The 17,221-nt window shown below is 49.7% G+C and overlaps 1 protein-coding gene across 11 annotated transcripts in view; it reads right to left on the bottom strand.

Moving 5' to 3' along the window:
- The window catches only part of HDAC4 (histone deacetylase 4), a 174,508-nt gene that overhangs the window by 1,448 nt on the left and 155,839 nt on the right, over positions 1 to 17,221 (bottom strand). For all 11 annotated transcript variants that reach the window (XM_032114823.1, XM_032114825.1, XM_032114815.1 and 8 more), the window contains 7 exons: positions 16,683 to 16,770; positions 15,666 to 15,785; positions 13,814 to 13,911; positions 6,714 to 6,832; positions 5,012 to 5,145; positions 1,409 to 1,493; positions 208 to 349 (listed from right to left, as the gene is read on the bottom strand). In XM_032114823.1, the coding sequence (XP_031970714.1) occupies positions 208 to 349; positions 1,409 to 1,493; positions 5,012 to 5,145; positions 6,714 to 6,832; positions 13,814 to 13,911; positions 15,666 to 15,785; positions 16,683 to 16,770 (786 nt within the window). The remainder of the gene's footprint in view (positions 1 to 207; positions 350 to 1,408; positions 1,494 to 5,011; positions 5,146 to 6,713; positions 6,833 to 13,813; positions 13,912 to 15,665; positions 15,786 to 16,682; positions 16,771 to 17,221) is intronic.

Raw genomic sequence — 17,221 nt, 5'->3', positions numbered from 1 at the left:
GCTCGGAGCAGAAGGCTCAGCCACAGAGCTCATGGCTCTGCTGCTCTCCTGCAGCCCAGGAGGACTTCTGGGAATCCACAGAGGCCAGGGGATGTGGGGAACGCAGCAGCAGTAGCTGAAGGGACAGGATTAACCAGGAAGGCGGCTCCTCGTGCCTGAGCAGAGCCGGAAATGTGAGGATGGACAGATGGATGGAAAACCACTGACCTCTTCTCCGCTGGCTTCACGCCCACCGACAGCGATGCCATGGCCGTCACCGTCTCCGCCTCCTCGTTCTCACACTTCTGGGCCTCCACCAGGGAATATCCCACCGTGGAGGCGAAACGCTGCAGGGAATGCCAGTACTTGCCTGGGGGAGAGGTGACAACAGGGCCATCAGGGCACCATGACTGCTCCTGCTTTCCCAAACCCAGCCGCCGGCTCGGAACTGCCCAGGGAAGACTCGTCTGATCCCGACTCTCACTCCAAGGGCCTTAGGTGCTCACAAAGTAACTCCTTTCCCACCTCGAATCCCTCAGAAACTTCCAGACCTAAGGACAAATGCGCCTGGAAGTGTCTCTCTACCAAAACTGTGGGACAGGGAAGGATGCAGTCCAGATCTGGATCCAGCTACTGATCACGTGGATCCTGCCACGTGCTTTCAGTGAGCAAATCACCGAAGACTAAAGAAGTCCAAGGTGTATTTAGAAGCATTAAGGTTGGAAAAGACCTCCAAGATCACCTCCAAGCTTCAACCTCCAATGTATTTTTTATGTCAGCAGTTTGACACCCTTTTGCTTGGGGAATACCACAGGGAAGGCTCCAGAGGAAAGAATTTCCTAAAGAAGTTTCGATACAATGATTTTAACTTTCTTGGCTAAATAAACCTAAAATATCAACAACTTCCAGCAACGTTCATAGAATATCCTTGGAAGGGACCTAGAGGGATCATCGAGTCCAGCTCCTGGCCCTGCTCAGGACGTCCCAAGAATCCCAGCCTGTGCCTGAGAGCCTGTTTCACTTCCATGCCTATCTACTCTTAATTAATGGGTGCCACAACACCCAATGAGACTGGTGTTATTCAGAGATACTTAATTGCTTTTGAAGAAATAATACACCCTCTAATGACAGCACGGTCTGTCCTTAGCAGAGATTGGAGAGCTTTAATCAGTGTTGGGTTAATAGTTGGACTGGACCATCCTGAAGGTCTTTCCCAACCTAAGCCGTGCTCTCATTCTGTAATTCCCCCTCAAGGACTAAAGCCTTGCTGGGCATGGCTCCATCCCCAGCAACACCAGTTTGTGGCTGCACAAACCCAGTTCAGGGTGCAGTGACCGCCAGGGAACGGGAACATGGAGCTGGCAGAGCGATGGAGAAGCCCACAGGGTGCCCCCCAGGGAACCAGCTGGGTCGGTGGGGCTGCACTCACTGTGGATCTCGATGACTTTCTCCATGGAATGCACCGCGTTAGCATTTGCTCTCTGCTGGAAAACCTTCTCTGGAAGAGGGTCAAGCTGGGGGGAGAGAGAGAGGAACACCAGAGAAATGTTACCATTGAATCCCAGAATGGTTTGGGTGGGAAGGGACATTAAAGCTCATCCCATTCCATCTTCCACGGGTCAGTTTTGCAGTGGGAACGTGCCTGTGCCATCCCAGGGAAAGGCCTGACAGCACTGCTGGAAGGATGTTCTAGGATTTATTTGATTTCCTTTAGAAAAAGCCAAGAAGAGGAGACACCTCTGCCCTCCCAGGTTCTCCACGAGTGAATGAATTCATCCCAAACCTCCAAGGTGGGCTGTCCAGAACAAGAGATGTCCACCGCTGTTAACTGTGCTGAAAGCAGCACTCAAGGCCCAACCAGGGATGTTCCCCAGCAAAGAACAGCCAGAGTTCAATAGTTAAAAATATCTATGGCAAAGTTTAACTTCTGCTCAAAGCCAAGAGAAGCTGCAGCCAAGACTGCTCTTATGAGCACATGGTAGCCATTCCATAGGTACTTCACGGGATGCTGCATTCCAGATTTAGTAATTATGGACTGCACTTCTTATTAATTCTCCGCTCTAAAAATAGTTCTGCTCCAAACTGGTTTCTGCATGACATTAAGTGAAGGCAAAAGCAATTCCTGGATGAGCCTTTAAGCAAGAGCTTTCCAAGGCCTCTTGGTTGACACTGAGACAAAGCACGTTCCTGATTCCAGAGCACACTCCTCCTCCTGAAACAACACTTCCAAACAGCCTCAGCCTGCGGAAAAGGGAGCAAAACCCTCTGGGCATGAGGCACCTGGTTGTTATTCCCTTCTTGTTTGAAGGGCAGAGGCTGGTGATGCCCACGATGGACTGAGCAGCTCTGCAGGGTAATGGGAGAGGAATGGTGGCTTACTGGTCTGGATTGCCATCAGCAGGCCTCAGAATCATGGAGTCATGGAATGATGGGGGTTGGAAGGGATCTTAGAGCCCATCCCACCCCTGCCATGGCAGGGACACCTCCCACTGTCCCAGGCTGCTCCAAGCCCTGTCCAACCTGGCCTTGGACACTGCCTGGGATCCAGGGGCAGCCCCAGCTGCTCTGGGCACCCTGTGCCAGGGCCTCCCCACCCCCCCAGGGAACAATTCCTTCCCAATATCCCACCTGATGCTGCCCTCTGTGGTTAAAATGGATTAAAACCATTCCCCCTTTTCCTGTCCCTTCAGGACCTTGTCCAAAGTTCCTGTCCAGCTCTCTTGAAGCCCCTTTGGGCACTGGACGACTTCTCCCTGGAGCCTTCTCCAGGCTGGACAACCCAAACTCTCTCAGACTGCATAGGAGCGTCTCTCCCGGCACCAAACCCAGCTCTGATTTCCACTGAAGCCCCGTGAGCTTTGCAGCGTTCTGCCACCACAGCAGTGCAGGCAGCCCTGAGCCCCTCCCCAGCGCAGCCACCGGCTGCACAGCCCAGCTCTGGGGCAATTTCCCGGCAGTTGGAAAGGAAAGGAGGCGGCTCCTGCGCTCGCGCGAGGTTTGATCTGCGCTGACGCTCGGGGGACTGGCACCGTTCCCCTCATTTCCTACCGGCCCCGGTGCAGCTCCGGGCGGCTCCTGAGCCAGCCCAGCTCCCTGCAGGCCGCCCTGGCCGCAGCTGCCTGTCCATGTGTGTGCAGGCGGGATCCTCCGGCACGCCGTACATCAAACCGCATCAAAGGGCCGCGGCACAGAGCTGCGGCCGTGCCCCCCGACTTCCCTGCCTTCAAAAGGTTCGAGGAAAGACCTGGATAAAACGAGTGCTTCCTGCTTTCTGATGTGTGGGTAAGCCAGGGAATCAAATCCTATCTGCACAGCCCACCTAGGACAAGTGAGAACAGGTCTGGGTTCAGGTGTCCTAAAGTGCCTTGTAGCTGTGATTGAAATAATCAGTGGGTTTTACCTTTAAGGATCAATATTCCCTCTGCTCAATGAAACCACTCGGGCAGCTCACAACACCCAAGGTACCCTGAGCGTTGAGCTCTCCCCACACCCTCACACTCCCAAACACATCCATGGCTTGGATCAAGCACTTATTTACCTAGAAGCACGTTGAGCAGGAGGAATGACATCCTCCAGGCGTAATTCCCACTGCTTCCCTTTCAAAGTGCATCCTGCACCCAGAAGTGGATGGAGCCAGAGGAATTGTCTGTGGTGACAGCTTAAAGCAGATGGCTGCTGCAATAAACACCTCACAGAATCCCAGCATGGTTTGGGTTGGAAGGGACCTTAGAGCTCATCCAGTCCCACCCCCTGCCATGGGCAAGGACACTTTCCACTACCCTGGGTTGAACCAAATCTCATCCAAACTGGCCTTGGACACTTCCAGGGATCCAGGGGCAGCCACAGCTTCTCTATGAAACCTGTGCCAGTGCCCCACCACTGGAACCCCCCTGTCTCCATGCTGCCTCCCGAGGGCTGAGTGCAGGCTGGAGCCATTCCCCGTGCCCAGAGCCTTAGGAGAGCTGCCTGGCCAAGCACAAGGAGCAGGATGCTCCCTGGACACGGGGAGCTGGGATGCTGGATGATGGAAGCAGATGCTTCTGATGAATCCCAGCTGGTTTCTCTCTTGGCCTGGCTACTCCGGCCTCCCCTTTCAGAGCACTTCTGCAACAGGCTGGAAGTCAAACTGCTCCACACGTCCACGCAGACCCGAGCTCCCTCTCCACCTTCCCAGACACCTGGTGGTCACTGAACTACAACCCTCCCCAGAAACCAGCTCCCACTGGAGACAGACCCAGCTTCTCTGGTGCTGCACCTTGGCCCAAACTAACCGTACCCACAAACGTGGTTTCAAGTTGCACCAGAGGAGGTTTAGGTTGGATATTAGGGAAAACTCCTGCACTGGAAGTGTGCTCAGGCATTGAATCAGGCTGCTCAGGGCAGTGGTGGAGTCACCATCCCTGCAGGGATTTCAAAGATGTGTAGACGTAGCATCTTTCATCCCACTGACACTAAAAGTGGGGAGAAAAGGCGGAAAAGATGGAGTATCCAAAGTTTTCTCTGTAGGAAAATACCCTGAGCTCTCCAGAACCCAAAATCTTGCTGTACTTCTCTGTCTTGCTCTCATCTTGCAACCACCCCCCCTAACCTTTCTGGCCAATTCCTCTGACACAGCCGAGGCTTTTCCCACACAGCAACGTGCAGAAAACAGAAAATGTAACTGCAGGGAAAAAAATCCAACTGCAAACCATGCCAAGCAAGCTGCCTCATGCAGCAGGCACGGGCTGTAGGACGAGAGAGGGGAGCAAAGAGAAGGGAAGGCTTGCACAACGAGTTCAGAAATTAATTAAAAGGCTTGTTTTTCAAAGAGCACAAAGCAAATTACTTGGAGCAAGAACAAACCCAAAAAAACCATTCCTAGCTGTTTCACTCATCGCAGGGACTGCAAAGCACAGGTGGTTTTTAAGCACGAAACAAACACTCTTTAAAGCACCAAGTGTCCGAAGGACACAAAACAATGACAGAACCCTGGCAGACGGGAGGATGAGACGCCCAAACCCCAGGGGGGAGGAGGTTTTGGGGGTGCCTGTACCTCGTTTCCCAGCAGGGCAGACACACAGGCCTCCGAGGCGTCACAGATGGCAGTGAGGTCGTGGCCACCCTCGAGGGCCAGCACGACGCGGCCCCCGGCCAGGCCCATCAGCTGCTTCGTCAGGTACCCGAAGCCTGCAACGAGGGAACAGAGGAAATGCAGGAGAAGGGCAAAGGTGGTGGCTGGAATCGGGCTCCTGGCGAAGGATCAAAGAATTAGGGAGAGGAATTACATCATATTAAAAACCCACCGGGGATTTGAAAGGGCTCAGCGCATAACACGAGCCAGGTTGGGCTTCGACGCGCTCGCCGCTCGACTCCAGCCGTGGCTGCCCTGAGATGGAGCTGTGGGGTGCTCTCCCCAGTGAGAGCACCACCATCCTCCCCTTGCCACCCCTCCCTCGGCACCCCAAATTAAACCCAGCAGCCAAGGTTCCCTTTGGAAGCAGGGAAAGGGGTGGATTTCTGCGCTGCTTTGGGAGCTGCGGCGGGGGAGGAAGGGCAGTCGGCACAGTTTGGGTCGGGAGAGCAGCAGTGCAGTGCCCCAGAGAGATTTAGGTTTGACATCTCGTTCTCAGCAGACGGCTCTTCCCGGCTATAATACGCTATAAAAATTCCAGGGGCACCCGGCACTTTGATCAGATGACACACAATACATTTCTGCCCCCTTTAAACAAAACAGAACCGAGCGGGCAGGATTTAAAAAACGTGTCCTCAAAGCAACCTTCCCCCCTCTAGGAAGAATTAAATAAAAAATAAAAAAAGAGCCAACCAAGGAAAAGTCGGGGAATTTCTACCCTCCATCCCCGCTCCCCGCTTTGCGAATCGGCAAATTAACAAATTAACAGGCAGAGAGAAACACGCACTGCTGATCCCACAAGTGGTTTTGTGAGAGGAGCAGAGCACAGCAAATTCAACCAGCAGGTAAACAAGACCTTCCCTTTCCCAAGTGTTTCTGGATATCTCAAGGAACTTGTCTCTTGTAAATCTACTGCGCTTTATTCTTATATAAAGTTTATAGGTTCAGCTCCCTTACGAGGTTTTAAAGTTCACTGTAGAGAACAACTTTCCTGGCTGGAGCAAACTCTTAAAAAATAGTAATAAAACCTTTTTTTGCAAGAAAAACTGTCCTCTGGATGAATTTGAATGAAACAGAGCCAGGTAAACTCCACATAACCTTGGTGGGGGGGAGGGTGATTTCAGTGCATCTCCCAAAAACTTCCCAGACCCAAAGCAAAAAGGAGATTTTTGTGGGTCTCTGTAATTAATTCAAAGGTGGAGAGCAAAAATATTCAGCTCAAAATTTTAATAAGGTATCCTGGAGGAAGAAATGGACTTTTGGTAGCAATGAGAGTGTTTACAGCTGGTATTGCCTTTTTCTGCAATTTTATATTAAAGCCAGCAGAACTCTCTAATTCAGCAGATGTGTGGCTACAAATAAATTACACAATATTCCATATTGAATATTTCAAAGTTGAAATAAGCAATGCTTCAAAAAAAGAAAAGTTATTAAGGCTTCAGCCAGGCCAGAATATGCATTATGAAGAGATAAATGCCATGAGAATTCAAAGGAAAAGGATGGAAGCTTTGCCATTGAAATGAAAATCTGAAATAGGAAAGTGAAATACCATGAAAAGTGAAATCTGGGAATGCCGTCCTTTAATCCTGAGGACAGCAGCAGCAGCAGCAAAGCCCCCACTTACATTTTGCTGACAGATTATATCCTCCGAGAGGTGTGGGGTGCCCTTCCACAGCATCGAAACCAGATGACACCAGCACAACATCGGGGGCAAACTCGTTGGCAATGGGCATCACTACTGTCCTGCAACACAGAATATCCACGGCACACACGTTAGGGTGGCTCCTGAACACAGGCAGGGACGTTTAAACCCTCTCACCAAACCCTTATTCCATGGCAGCAAAGCCCATCTATTTCCCCACAAGGTGAGAGCCTGGCTGGAAGAACTCCTCACTCGCACTCTCTGTGATTTCCTCCACCAACACCCTCGTGTTTGGAGCAGGGAAATGAGCTGTCACACCTTGTGTTTCCCATTTGGGATCAAATCCTGCTTTATATACATGGGAATATGGGTAAAATAAGAGGGCAGCTGGCACAGGCTGCAAAACCACCTGGGAAACCTCACTCCAAGGCATTATCTCCATGCCCCCCCTTCAAAACATCTCCTTTAGGTTTGCAAAGTGATTCGTTTCTCCCTTGCTGCACTTCTCATTTCCCACAGTGAAAGGCTGGGAGTGTCCCATGGGGCAAAACAGCTTTAAATGCAAATATCCCACACAAATCCACCTCTCCCAATGCCAGGTCCTCCTCCTCTGACACCGAAAAATGGATGAATTGCTCAGCATCTGTATGCTGTTGATTGTTAAAGTTGCATTTAAGTGAAACAAGGGGTCTGTTCCTCTGGTTGCTCACTGAAAGACCTTTTTGCCCTCTGGTTTCTGTCTCTCCGAACTCCGCCATTTGCAAACACCCCATTCCCCACATCAAGACGCACTTCCCAAATCAGCTTTTTTCCATTGCAGCTGCACCTACTGAATGCTGGACGTATCCCCAGGGCAACCTGACCTCTAATTTTCCCACTTCCCCATCCTAGGAACAGCCCCCAGCCAGGATAACTTTCTGCAGCAGGAACTGAGGTTATTTTACCCACATCCCAAAGCACGGACCTGTAAATATCTTTGCACACACGAGAACCTCCCTTTATTGAGTCGAGTCTTTATGTGATGCTCTAAAAACAGAGCCCAGGGGGACCTGTTCCGTGCTGAGACAGCTCAAGTGCTCTCGGGGCGCTCATAAAAGCTCCCAGTTTTTGCCACAAGGATATTAAACAGCCACGAGGCATCTGCCAGAGTCAGCAGCTTGTGACATCCCGCTGAGCTCGTGCCACCGCCCTCCGCAGAGTTTATTTTTAACGGGGCATTAACCCCTGCCAGGCACTGAGCAAACCCATCCCCGACGTTCCACTGCCACCACGGAGCAGGGACAGGCACCCAGACACCAAAACCAAACCCCCTCACACCTCCCAGTGTTATTATTTCCCCAACTGTTTGCCACAGCAACCCCAGAGCCTCCCTGCTGCCGGTCTCCGCGCGCAGACGCAGAAAGCTCTGCAAGAAAAAAGGGATCTGATTTTCCCTTAATCCACACAAAATCCCAACAAGGAATCTGAATTCTCTCCTCTAACGACGTGACTGCCCTCTCCATGTTGTCCCTGGGGGATGATTCTGTCAGGAAGACAAAAGGGCACAGTTCTGGCTGGTGACTTTACAGTTTGGTGGAAGCCACAGGCATTTTTAGGAGAAACCACCTCCCTCAGCAAGGCCTGAAGCAGCAATTCCAGAGCAAGTGCAGCGGCCGAGGGTTTATTTTCCCTGAGCTTTGAAGTGCTGCTGAGCTCTTTCATTCGTAACCCAAGGAAAACTGCCCAAATCATCAGATTTATTTCCCCCCCTCCCCAAGTTATGATGCCATGGGAGCTGCTAGGATCTCAATGGAAGTGTGGTATCACCAAACCTGCACCCCCAAGGTGTGGGCGTAGGAACCCAGAGTAAGATTGTCACAGGGTGAAAAATTTAGAGGTTTTGGGCTTCTCTTTGTAGTAAATAGATAAGAGTAAAAAATATCAAAATGGAGGATTGTTGCTGTTCTCTAAACCTTCTTCTCCTTCTTCTACTACTCCACATTCTGCAGTAAAAGTAGTTTGGATTGATTGGATAGAGAACTCCGCAGTTCCTGCCCGTGTTACTGAACAATTGGTAGGAAAGTGAAAATAATGCACGTTTTTAGTAACTATTGGTTAAAATATCTTTAAAAGGCTGTGTAAATCTTGATAGAGAGGCTTCACTCCTGCTTTTCTGTGCTCTGTGCTGTACCTGGGTCACGCTGGTGGCTCTGTTCCTCTGATAAGACTTAATAAACAACTATCTGAAAGCACTGAAACTCCAGGAAAAGTCTCTGTTTATCTTTGAAACTCCTTGCATGGACTTTTAGAAAATTCTCTCCCATCCGGCAGGACTTGATTTGTGGCACAGTTCAGTGTCATGTGGGCATGGTCCATCAGCACTGAGCAACCCATGGGATCAGGGATCCGTAGGGATTCTCGGCCATGGAACAGCTCATGGAAGCACAGAGTGGTTGGGAAGGACCCTGAAGAGCATCTGGTTCCAGCTCCTGGCAGGGGTGTCCAGTGATGCCAAGCACAGAGGCTCCTGAGGAGCGGGGCAGCTGGTGAGCCTCGGCCGGAGGTGGCTGTGGGTGACAGTGGCTCAGAGGTGGCCTCCTGCTGCCCAGCCACACGGCCCCAGGGCTAACCCTGAACGCTGTCAGGGGGAGTTTGAGGAGAGAAAAAGCAGCAGCTGCTGGCCAGAGGTAAATCCGTTGCTCCTTGACAGGAGTCAGGAGGAGCTGCTGTGAGGATGTCCAGAGTTTCCCTGTGCAGGCCAGGGTGACCCCACAGCCACCACTGGTGACTCCAGCACCAATCTCCAGCTGGGAGCAGTGACAAGCAGTGCTGTATGTGCTGGGTGTGGCTGTCAGCTCCCTCAGAGGTTTAAGGAAGGAGTTCCACATCCCCTGGCTCCCTCTCCAAGAGGCCCAGCCTGTGTCCGTGAGGCTTTCGGGACCTTGACCACCCAAACAAATCCCAAATCCCAACCCGGACTTGAATCCTTTTCTTTTCCCCATGGCTCCCACCCAACCTCTCGAGGGCTGCTCCTGCTTCTGCCCTGCTCCTAAATCCAGTAACACCGGCATTCCAAAGCCACAGCCCCAGCTCTGTTTGATGCTCTCCATGGATGTAAAACTTGAGCCAGAAGGATCAAAGCCAGCACTCCCTCATTTTGCCTTTTTAATTGTTAAAAAAAAAAAAAGGACAGAAATCCGGTGTGTTTCCGAGATGCCATCTGTGGACAACATTTTGGACACATCTCATCCAGCTTTCTGCTTTTTAATTTTCCCTTGTCCACAGATAAAGCCAGCCCCGTCGCTCAGATCCATCCCAGTAAAGCCAAACCCTCCAGAGGAAACGAGGATTAAACTGCAAACAACCCCGTGGCTCTGCCCTGCTGATGAGACTATAAAAAAGCCAGAAATTCAAGTTATTACCCAGGAGATAAGCAGCTCTGCCTGGAACTGGGTCTTTTAAGGAATGGCTGAGGTGGCTGTAAAGTCATTCACTGAGGGATGAATATTCCTGACACTGAATGTTCATTCAATCCATGCACAGTTTTTAAAAAAAAACCAAGGAAACTGAAATTTCCCAAATTTCAGAGGCTTGTTTTGCGTGCTTAAAACAAATTGAATCCTTTTATTTGCCTGGTTACAGCTGAGCTGAACAGCTCTACACAAGAGCAAACTGATGGCTGCAACCAGCAAAACCTCCCCATTGTGTTCTGCAATCGCTTGGGAGAGAGGAAAAAAAAATAAATGCAATTTTAGATCTATTTTCCAGAAGGCTGAATGAACAATTTTTAGCCTGGCATTAGCCAATTCCCCAATTAAATGCCTAATAAACCGCAGGCACATGAAACAATCCTACAGAGGATTATTTTGGGCTTTAAATGCTCAATTGCAGCGAGTAAATTGGTGAAACTTAAAAGGCTGAGCACTTTTTCAGAGACATTTTCCCCACTCTTGGCCATGTCTATGTTTTGTATGTATTTTTATATATGCTATGCATGTATTTATGTATGTTAAGTGGATATATTTATATTATGCATATGTTTATACATACTGATTTATTTTACATTTTGTATCTATCAGGTATATATTTCTATATGTGTTATGTATATATGGTTTCATACACATTATATATTTTATATATAGAAACTAAAAATGTTGTTCACTGCTCTTCAGGCTAACCAGCTTCCCGAAAATTCTGGTCTTTGCTTCTCCATGGTCATTTACCGTGTCAGAAGGCATTAGGAATTTGGGGATGAAATCGGCATGGGGAGAGCATGAAATTGAAAATACAGCAACAACCATTCCAGGCAAAACATCATCATCTCCTCCTCCTCCTCCTCCCCGCTCCTGAAATGGTTTATGGATCGAGGGAAAAAATCCACATCCCCCCAAAACTGGTTCCTGAACTTTTTTGAAAGCGGCAGGAGGAGGGGGAAGCACAGCCCCGGCTTCTCCTTCTGGTTGAGGTGTTTTAAATAAAAACGAGCGTGGCATCGAGCTGCACATGGAATTCTGGCTGTAGAGGAGACCTCGGGACAGGGGAAAAGTTTCTCAGACACCACACAACTGCTGGAATCATCAGGAAAACTTCCTTGCAGTAAATTCGGAGGGAAACTCCTGTGGGTAAAACATTTTAATTTCACTAATTGCTGTTCCTGTGTAACAAGGAACCAGCGGAGCCTTCCCGTTTTTCCTGCAGGTCTCTTAGCCGGGTTTGCACCCGGAGCAGGAGGACTGAGAGAGGCAAATGGGATTTCTGCTCGTGTAAAACACTAGGGAAGGACACATCGTGGTCCAAAAAAACCCCTCCGAATTTTACAGTGTTTGTTTCTGTAACAACGGAACAACAGCGGAGAGACCGGGAACGTTCTGCGGAGTTCAGGACTTTGGGAACGACGTGCCCTGCATTCTTCCCATTACACTGAACACATTTCTGGCGGAGCTGGGAAATCTGGGATTGCCCACACGCTCGGGGGGTGAGCTCAGGCACGGGATCCGCGCCCGCTCGCCTGAGCTGGGATGTGGAGCTGACCCGACACAGCCGCTGCTAGCACAGGGTGCAGGAGCTCCAGGCTCCCAGAAAACTCCCCAAAGCCCTGGAGCCAGGGCAGCCAGTGATTTCAGCCCCAGGTTAGGAAGGTAATGAGGGACAAAGTGCGGGGAAAGGCACATTTTTAACTCTTGCTCTCACTTCTGATACATCTCGCTGGCATCATGGACCACCCAGAGGTCAGGAGAGCCTGGGCACCCCAACACTGGCCTGCAAGACTGGGGAGATAGTATCTGGAGACAGGATGAAAAGCACTGATGTGAGTTCCCTTCTGGTTTTTGGATGGAGCAAACCCACACTGAGACAGGTTTTCAGCGTGGGGATGAGTGGTTTCACTGGGATTTATTTATTCCCTCATTTCTCTCCTTTAGAAGGAAATTATCCCAGTTATTTTCATTTCTCAAATCCACACACCGGCTCATCCTGAAATGCAACAACAAAAATTGAGGAGCACGTTGCTTATTTAAATCTGCTCCTTTTACACAGAAAAAGGACTTTTCTCCCTTAAAACAGGCGGGTGTGTGAAGAGTTAAGGCTTAAAAAAAAAAAAAAAAAGAAAAAGAAAAAGTCTATCAGTATCTTTGCCTAGCTCAAAGGATTTCCACTGATTCCTCTCCAGACTTCAAAGCCTCACAGTTTGGCATTCGGACTGGTTTGAATTAAAGCTCAGTTCTCCACTGCGAGTTTCCAAGTTCATGGTGAAAATGCCTCCTGCTTCTGGAGTTCATTATGGCCAATTTTCTTATCTTTTCTTCATCTTCGGTTTGATCCCCAGCAAATGCAACGTGGCATTCGACGGGGTGGAATAACAAGGTGCTGCCTTGAAGGCATGTATTGTCTCAAGGGGCTAAAGCAAGAAAAGAAGGGGGGAAAAAATAGGATATATGACCCATTCCCTTCACTTTCTAACTCTCGGGGGACCATAAATTGCAAACTTCAAAGCGTTATTTTACATTAAAATCAATAGAAAGATTCGGGGGGTGGGGAAATTGTTTTTCAAAGGAGCCGGTTAAGATTTAAAAAGGTCACTTGATAATGTATTATCATGGCCAAACTTGGCATGGGATAAAAAAAAGCTTCTCGTTTAACTTATGGTTAAACTGAAGGTGTGCACATGGGGCAGGCTCCGGGAGGAGCATCCCTCAGCTTCCCAAAAACTCCCCAAAATAAGGGCTGTGACCCAAATAGCTGCAGTGTCCAGGCAAGCAGACCCCAGGAATGGCCGGCAAAGGCCTCACCGTGCAGCCCTGTGCCTTTCCCAGGAGCTGGAAACTCAGTATTTAATAAATGTCCCTGCTTCCCCCAGCTCCGGGCGCTCCGGCTGTTGGAGAGATCCATCCTGGTGGCTGCTGGGACAGCCAGGCTCCACTCTGGAGCAAAGTGCTGCCTTCCTGGGCCAGCAGTGACACAAATGGCAGTGATTTGATGGCATTTTGAATTGTGTGAGGGCTTTTTAATGGCAGAACGAAGAGGGAGGAAAGGCTCTTTCTGCTCAGTGTAACGCGATGTAACAGGGAAGAGCAGGAAATAGTGCTCCTGGATTTAGGGCTGTTCCATGAAGGGGATATTCCAGAAATTCACACCCCATGTTCTGGCAAGTGTGTGTCTGCCTGAATTTAGGGCACAAGAGGTGCACTGAACCTGGTGTGAGGACAGAAAAGCACCTCAGGTTGTTAAAGGAGAGGCCAGCTGGAGCCATGGCACAGGGGAGGCAGACAATGGGACAGGACAGTGTCTAAGAAAAGTCATGGAATGCTTTGGGCTGGAAGGAGACTTAAAGCCCATCCCATCCCATCCCACCCCCTGCCAGGGGCAGGGACACCTCCCACTGTCCCAGGCTGCTCCAAGCCCCAATGTCCAGCCCGGCCTTGGGCACTGCCAGGGATCCAGGGGCAGCCCCAGCTGCTCTGGGCACCCTGTGCCAGGGCCTCTCTTGGGTGAATAATACTAAAATCTAAAGCTTACCAAAAGCCAAATTAAGGAGGATGGCATGAGGAGAAAGAAACCCAGCTGAGGTGAAAAATACATTTGTGAGAGGGGAAATTCAATAGTACCTGAAAGCAGTTAAATATTCCGTATCTCCCATGGGCGGATCCAGGCCACCAGTAAATGCCATGTTCACATTGAAACCAACTCCTGCTCCTGTGCCCACCTGGAAAAGGGAAATGGGACTCTTAATGAGCGAATTCTGGCAACACATCTTTGCTGTCTTGATGTTCCCCCAGTTGAATTTGGATTTGGATTCAGTAGTGAGGTGGTAATGAGGTCGATTTTTCCCTGGTCCCCGAAACAAGAGGGAGAACAAAGCTCCTCCATGCTCAGAGCTTTATGGGAGCTGAGGACCAGTGGTGTTTGACTGCTGCTCACCCAAAAAAAACCCCCATCATCAACTGGACCCTCTTGATATTTTTGCAGCAGAGTGCTGCATGTAATACCTTTTCATAATTCATTTTCAGCTTGATTCAGGAGCACATCTTATATTTCACTACAGTTGCAACTGAGGGAAAAAGCATATTTTAATCAGAGTGAGCTCCCCCTCTGCTGGAGGAAAATAGAATTCACAGAGAAGGGATTTTGGCTGCTTGAGGGACACGTGGGTGGGAGATGTAAATGTATCCCTCTCCTTGCTTGTACTGCAAATGTCCCCATCTGCCCTGCCTGCAACCACCTGAGAGGGAGGGAAAACTGAAAAATAAACCAGGTGTTTCCAGCGATTTTTTTTTTGTTTTTTTGCCAAGAAGGTCTTTGCATATGAAAATAGAGAATTAAGAAGTGAAAATGAATGTGTTGCACAGCTGCATAAAACTGCATGGCTTTCATTGCAAATTATTCCTTGTACTGGTGCAAATATTTTTGCTAGGAAGGCACAGGGGTGGGTGTTCATCTGTCCACAGTGGGTTATTTATTCACTGTTGGCTCAAATCAAACTTATTTTGTATCCTTCCTTTTATTTGGTCTAAAACAACACATCTAAAAACACATCTTACTCTTTTAGTAAACCAGATTACTAAAAAGCAGGAATTAAGGCTGATACAAAGGGCTGTTCCTTCACTACAACAGTGATGGAGTGGCACCACGTCACATTTAAGTTTCTTTAGAGGTTGAAATGGAAACACTGAGGTTTTCTCAAACAGAAAATGCAAAACTGACAGGGGAAGAAGTTCTCAGGTGTCACCTGGAGTGTCTCAGAGCACTCTGTGTATTCCATAAAATTTCCCTTTGCTAAATCACTCTGAAGGACCACATTTCCTGCCAGCCCAGAGGGAGAGGAAGGATGCATCCATCCAGAGCTCAGCTCCCGGCTTCAGTGGCCCAGCCCTCCTGCTGTAGGCTCTGAGGACACCACCAGGAAAGGTGGATTTGCTCCAGCAGCATCCATGACCGGTCCTCAAATCCCACAAACCTGGGGTGGAGGTGATGCTGTGGTGGTGGTGGTGAGTGATGCCTGGGCAGGGCCAGGAGAAAGAAGGGGAGGTGGAGAAGGGGAGGTGGAGAAGGGGAGGTGGAGAAGGGGAGGTGGAGAAGGGGGGGTGGACAGGCTCCATGGCTGTGCCAGAAAAACCGACTGCGGGCGGTGCAGCCATGGACAATCTGTTCCTTCTGCATCTAAGAAACAACTTCTGCCGAGGGAGGGGAAATCCTGAACGGGACACGGAGTGCTGGGACAGCTGGAACAGGTTGTCCCACAAGGGCTGGAGAGCTTAATTGCAGTGACTCATTTGCTGCTAGTTAGCCAAGCTGTCCTGCCAGCTCCGGCCGGGACACAGTGCCCGCGGCTGCTGGATCACACGGACGTGGCGCGGCCTTGGATGGCAACACACAAACCCAGAGGACCCCTATGAGGTGGGAAGAGCTCTCTCCAAGTCTGGCAGGGGTTCCCCAGGATTCTGGGACCCATGTGCTCACCTCGTCGGGAGCACCGCTGCCTGGGAAGAAGTTGCCGTCGTCGTAGCGATGTAGTGAGATATAGAGAACATTGGGATCGTTGTAGAAGGCCTGCTGAGTACCATTCCCGTGGTGGACATCCTGCAGGGACGGGAGGATCACAGGAGGGAGGTTAATCCCTCAGTAAAACATGGATTAAAGGCAGCAGTTTGGGATTTGGAGGGGTTTTCCTTGCTGTTGTGCTTGGTTTTCTCCAACCCGGCTGAAGCAGTTTCTGCGGAATGGGAATAACCCGCTTTGCACACCCGGCTTCAGGTTACACTCCTTGTTTATGAACACAGTCCTAAGTGTCTGCCAAACTGAGACAGGGGCAATTCACCTGGATGGAAAGAACTGGATTCACACCAGTCTTGGGGGATGGAGACACCAGGATAGTGGGATATTTGGTGCCCCAATCTTTAGTCAGTCTGTGGGGTGAGCACTGGTACAAATAAAGCTCTGCTGGGCCCAGGTTAAACAGCACGACCCATGAGAGATCCCCTATTGAGCTGCTGTGTGGTGCACAGACACAGCCTGTGACAGGACAGGTATTCAAAATGCCCCTCCCTGACATGAAAAACAGGTGGGAAGTGAGGAAGAAAATGTCCACCCAGTAGGTCCAAAAGGAAAAATAAATCCATTTTAACTTGTGAGTTTAACCTGTGGGCGATTCGTGGCAACAGAACCAAAACTCTTGGCTGATATTCAGTTGCTCCAATGCCTTCCCAGCCACACAAATCTATTAAAAAATAAACATCTATACATTGCCACAGCAGAATCCCAAAGAAGCCCTTTCTTTTTATTTGAAAATCGTGGTCCCCTTAAGAACTTTTTCGCTGATTAAAACACTTTTACTCAGTTAAACCCCCAAATTTTGGCTTGCAGACCACAGGCAACAAGTTCTTCACTGACTTACAACGTTTGCCCTTGCTAGAAGAAACCCACCCAGAACAATTTCCACCTGCTCTCCCAAAGGGAAAGAAAGGGGCATTGACTCACCCAGTCCACTATGAGGATCTTGCTCACGTTGAGCCTTTGCTGGAGCAGCTTGGCTGCAATTGCCACCGAGTTAAAATAGCAGAAACCCCTGGAGAGGGGAGACAAGAGGAAAAGAGAGGTGTTAATTACAGATTCCCATGGTCCCAGTGCATCCATCACCTAGCTGGAACGCAGGAGGAAGGAATTCCTTCTGCTCTCGCTCTTCTTTCCTCCCTGGAATCATGAAATGGTTTGGGTTGGAAGGGACCTTAAAGCTCATCTCGTTCCAACCCCCTACCACGGGTAGGGACAGCTTCCAGCAGATCCATTTCCCACTGGAAGTGCTGAATTCCAGCAGCAGGCTCTAGGGAAACAGGGAATGTCCCACTCTTGCCCAAACCCACTGCAAGAAGAGGCTGCAATGCTGATTCCTGCTAGAAAACATCCCCCTGAAAGCACTGAGCAGGATCTTACCCTGCTCCAGAGAATTTGGGAAGCTTTGAGTACCATACATCTCATCAAGCAACAAACAGGAATTGCATAGCCATAACCGAACGGAA

Source organism: Corvus moneduloides, chromosome 7 (assembly GCF_009650955.1).
Source record: "Corvus moneduloides isolate bCorMon1 chromosome 7, bCorMon1.pri, whole genome shotgun sequence".
NCBI classification, from domain to species: Eukaryota; Metazoa; Chordata; class Aves; order Passeriformes; family Corvidae; genus Corvus; species Corvus moneduloides.
Note: the sequence above shows the minus strand (reverse complement) of the source record. Positions and strands in the feature narration are given on the sequence as shown.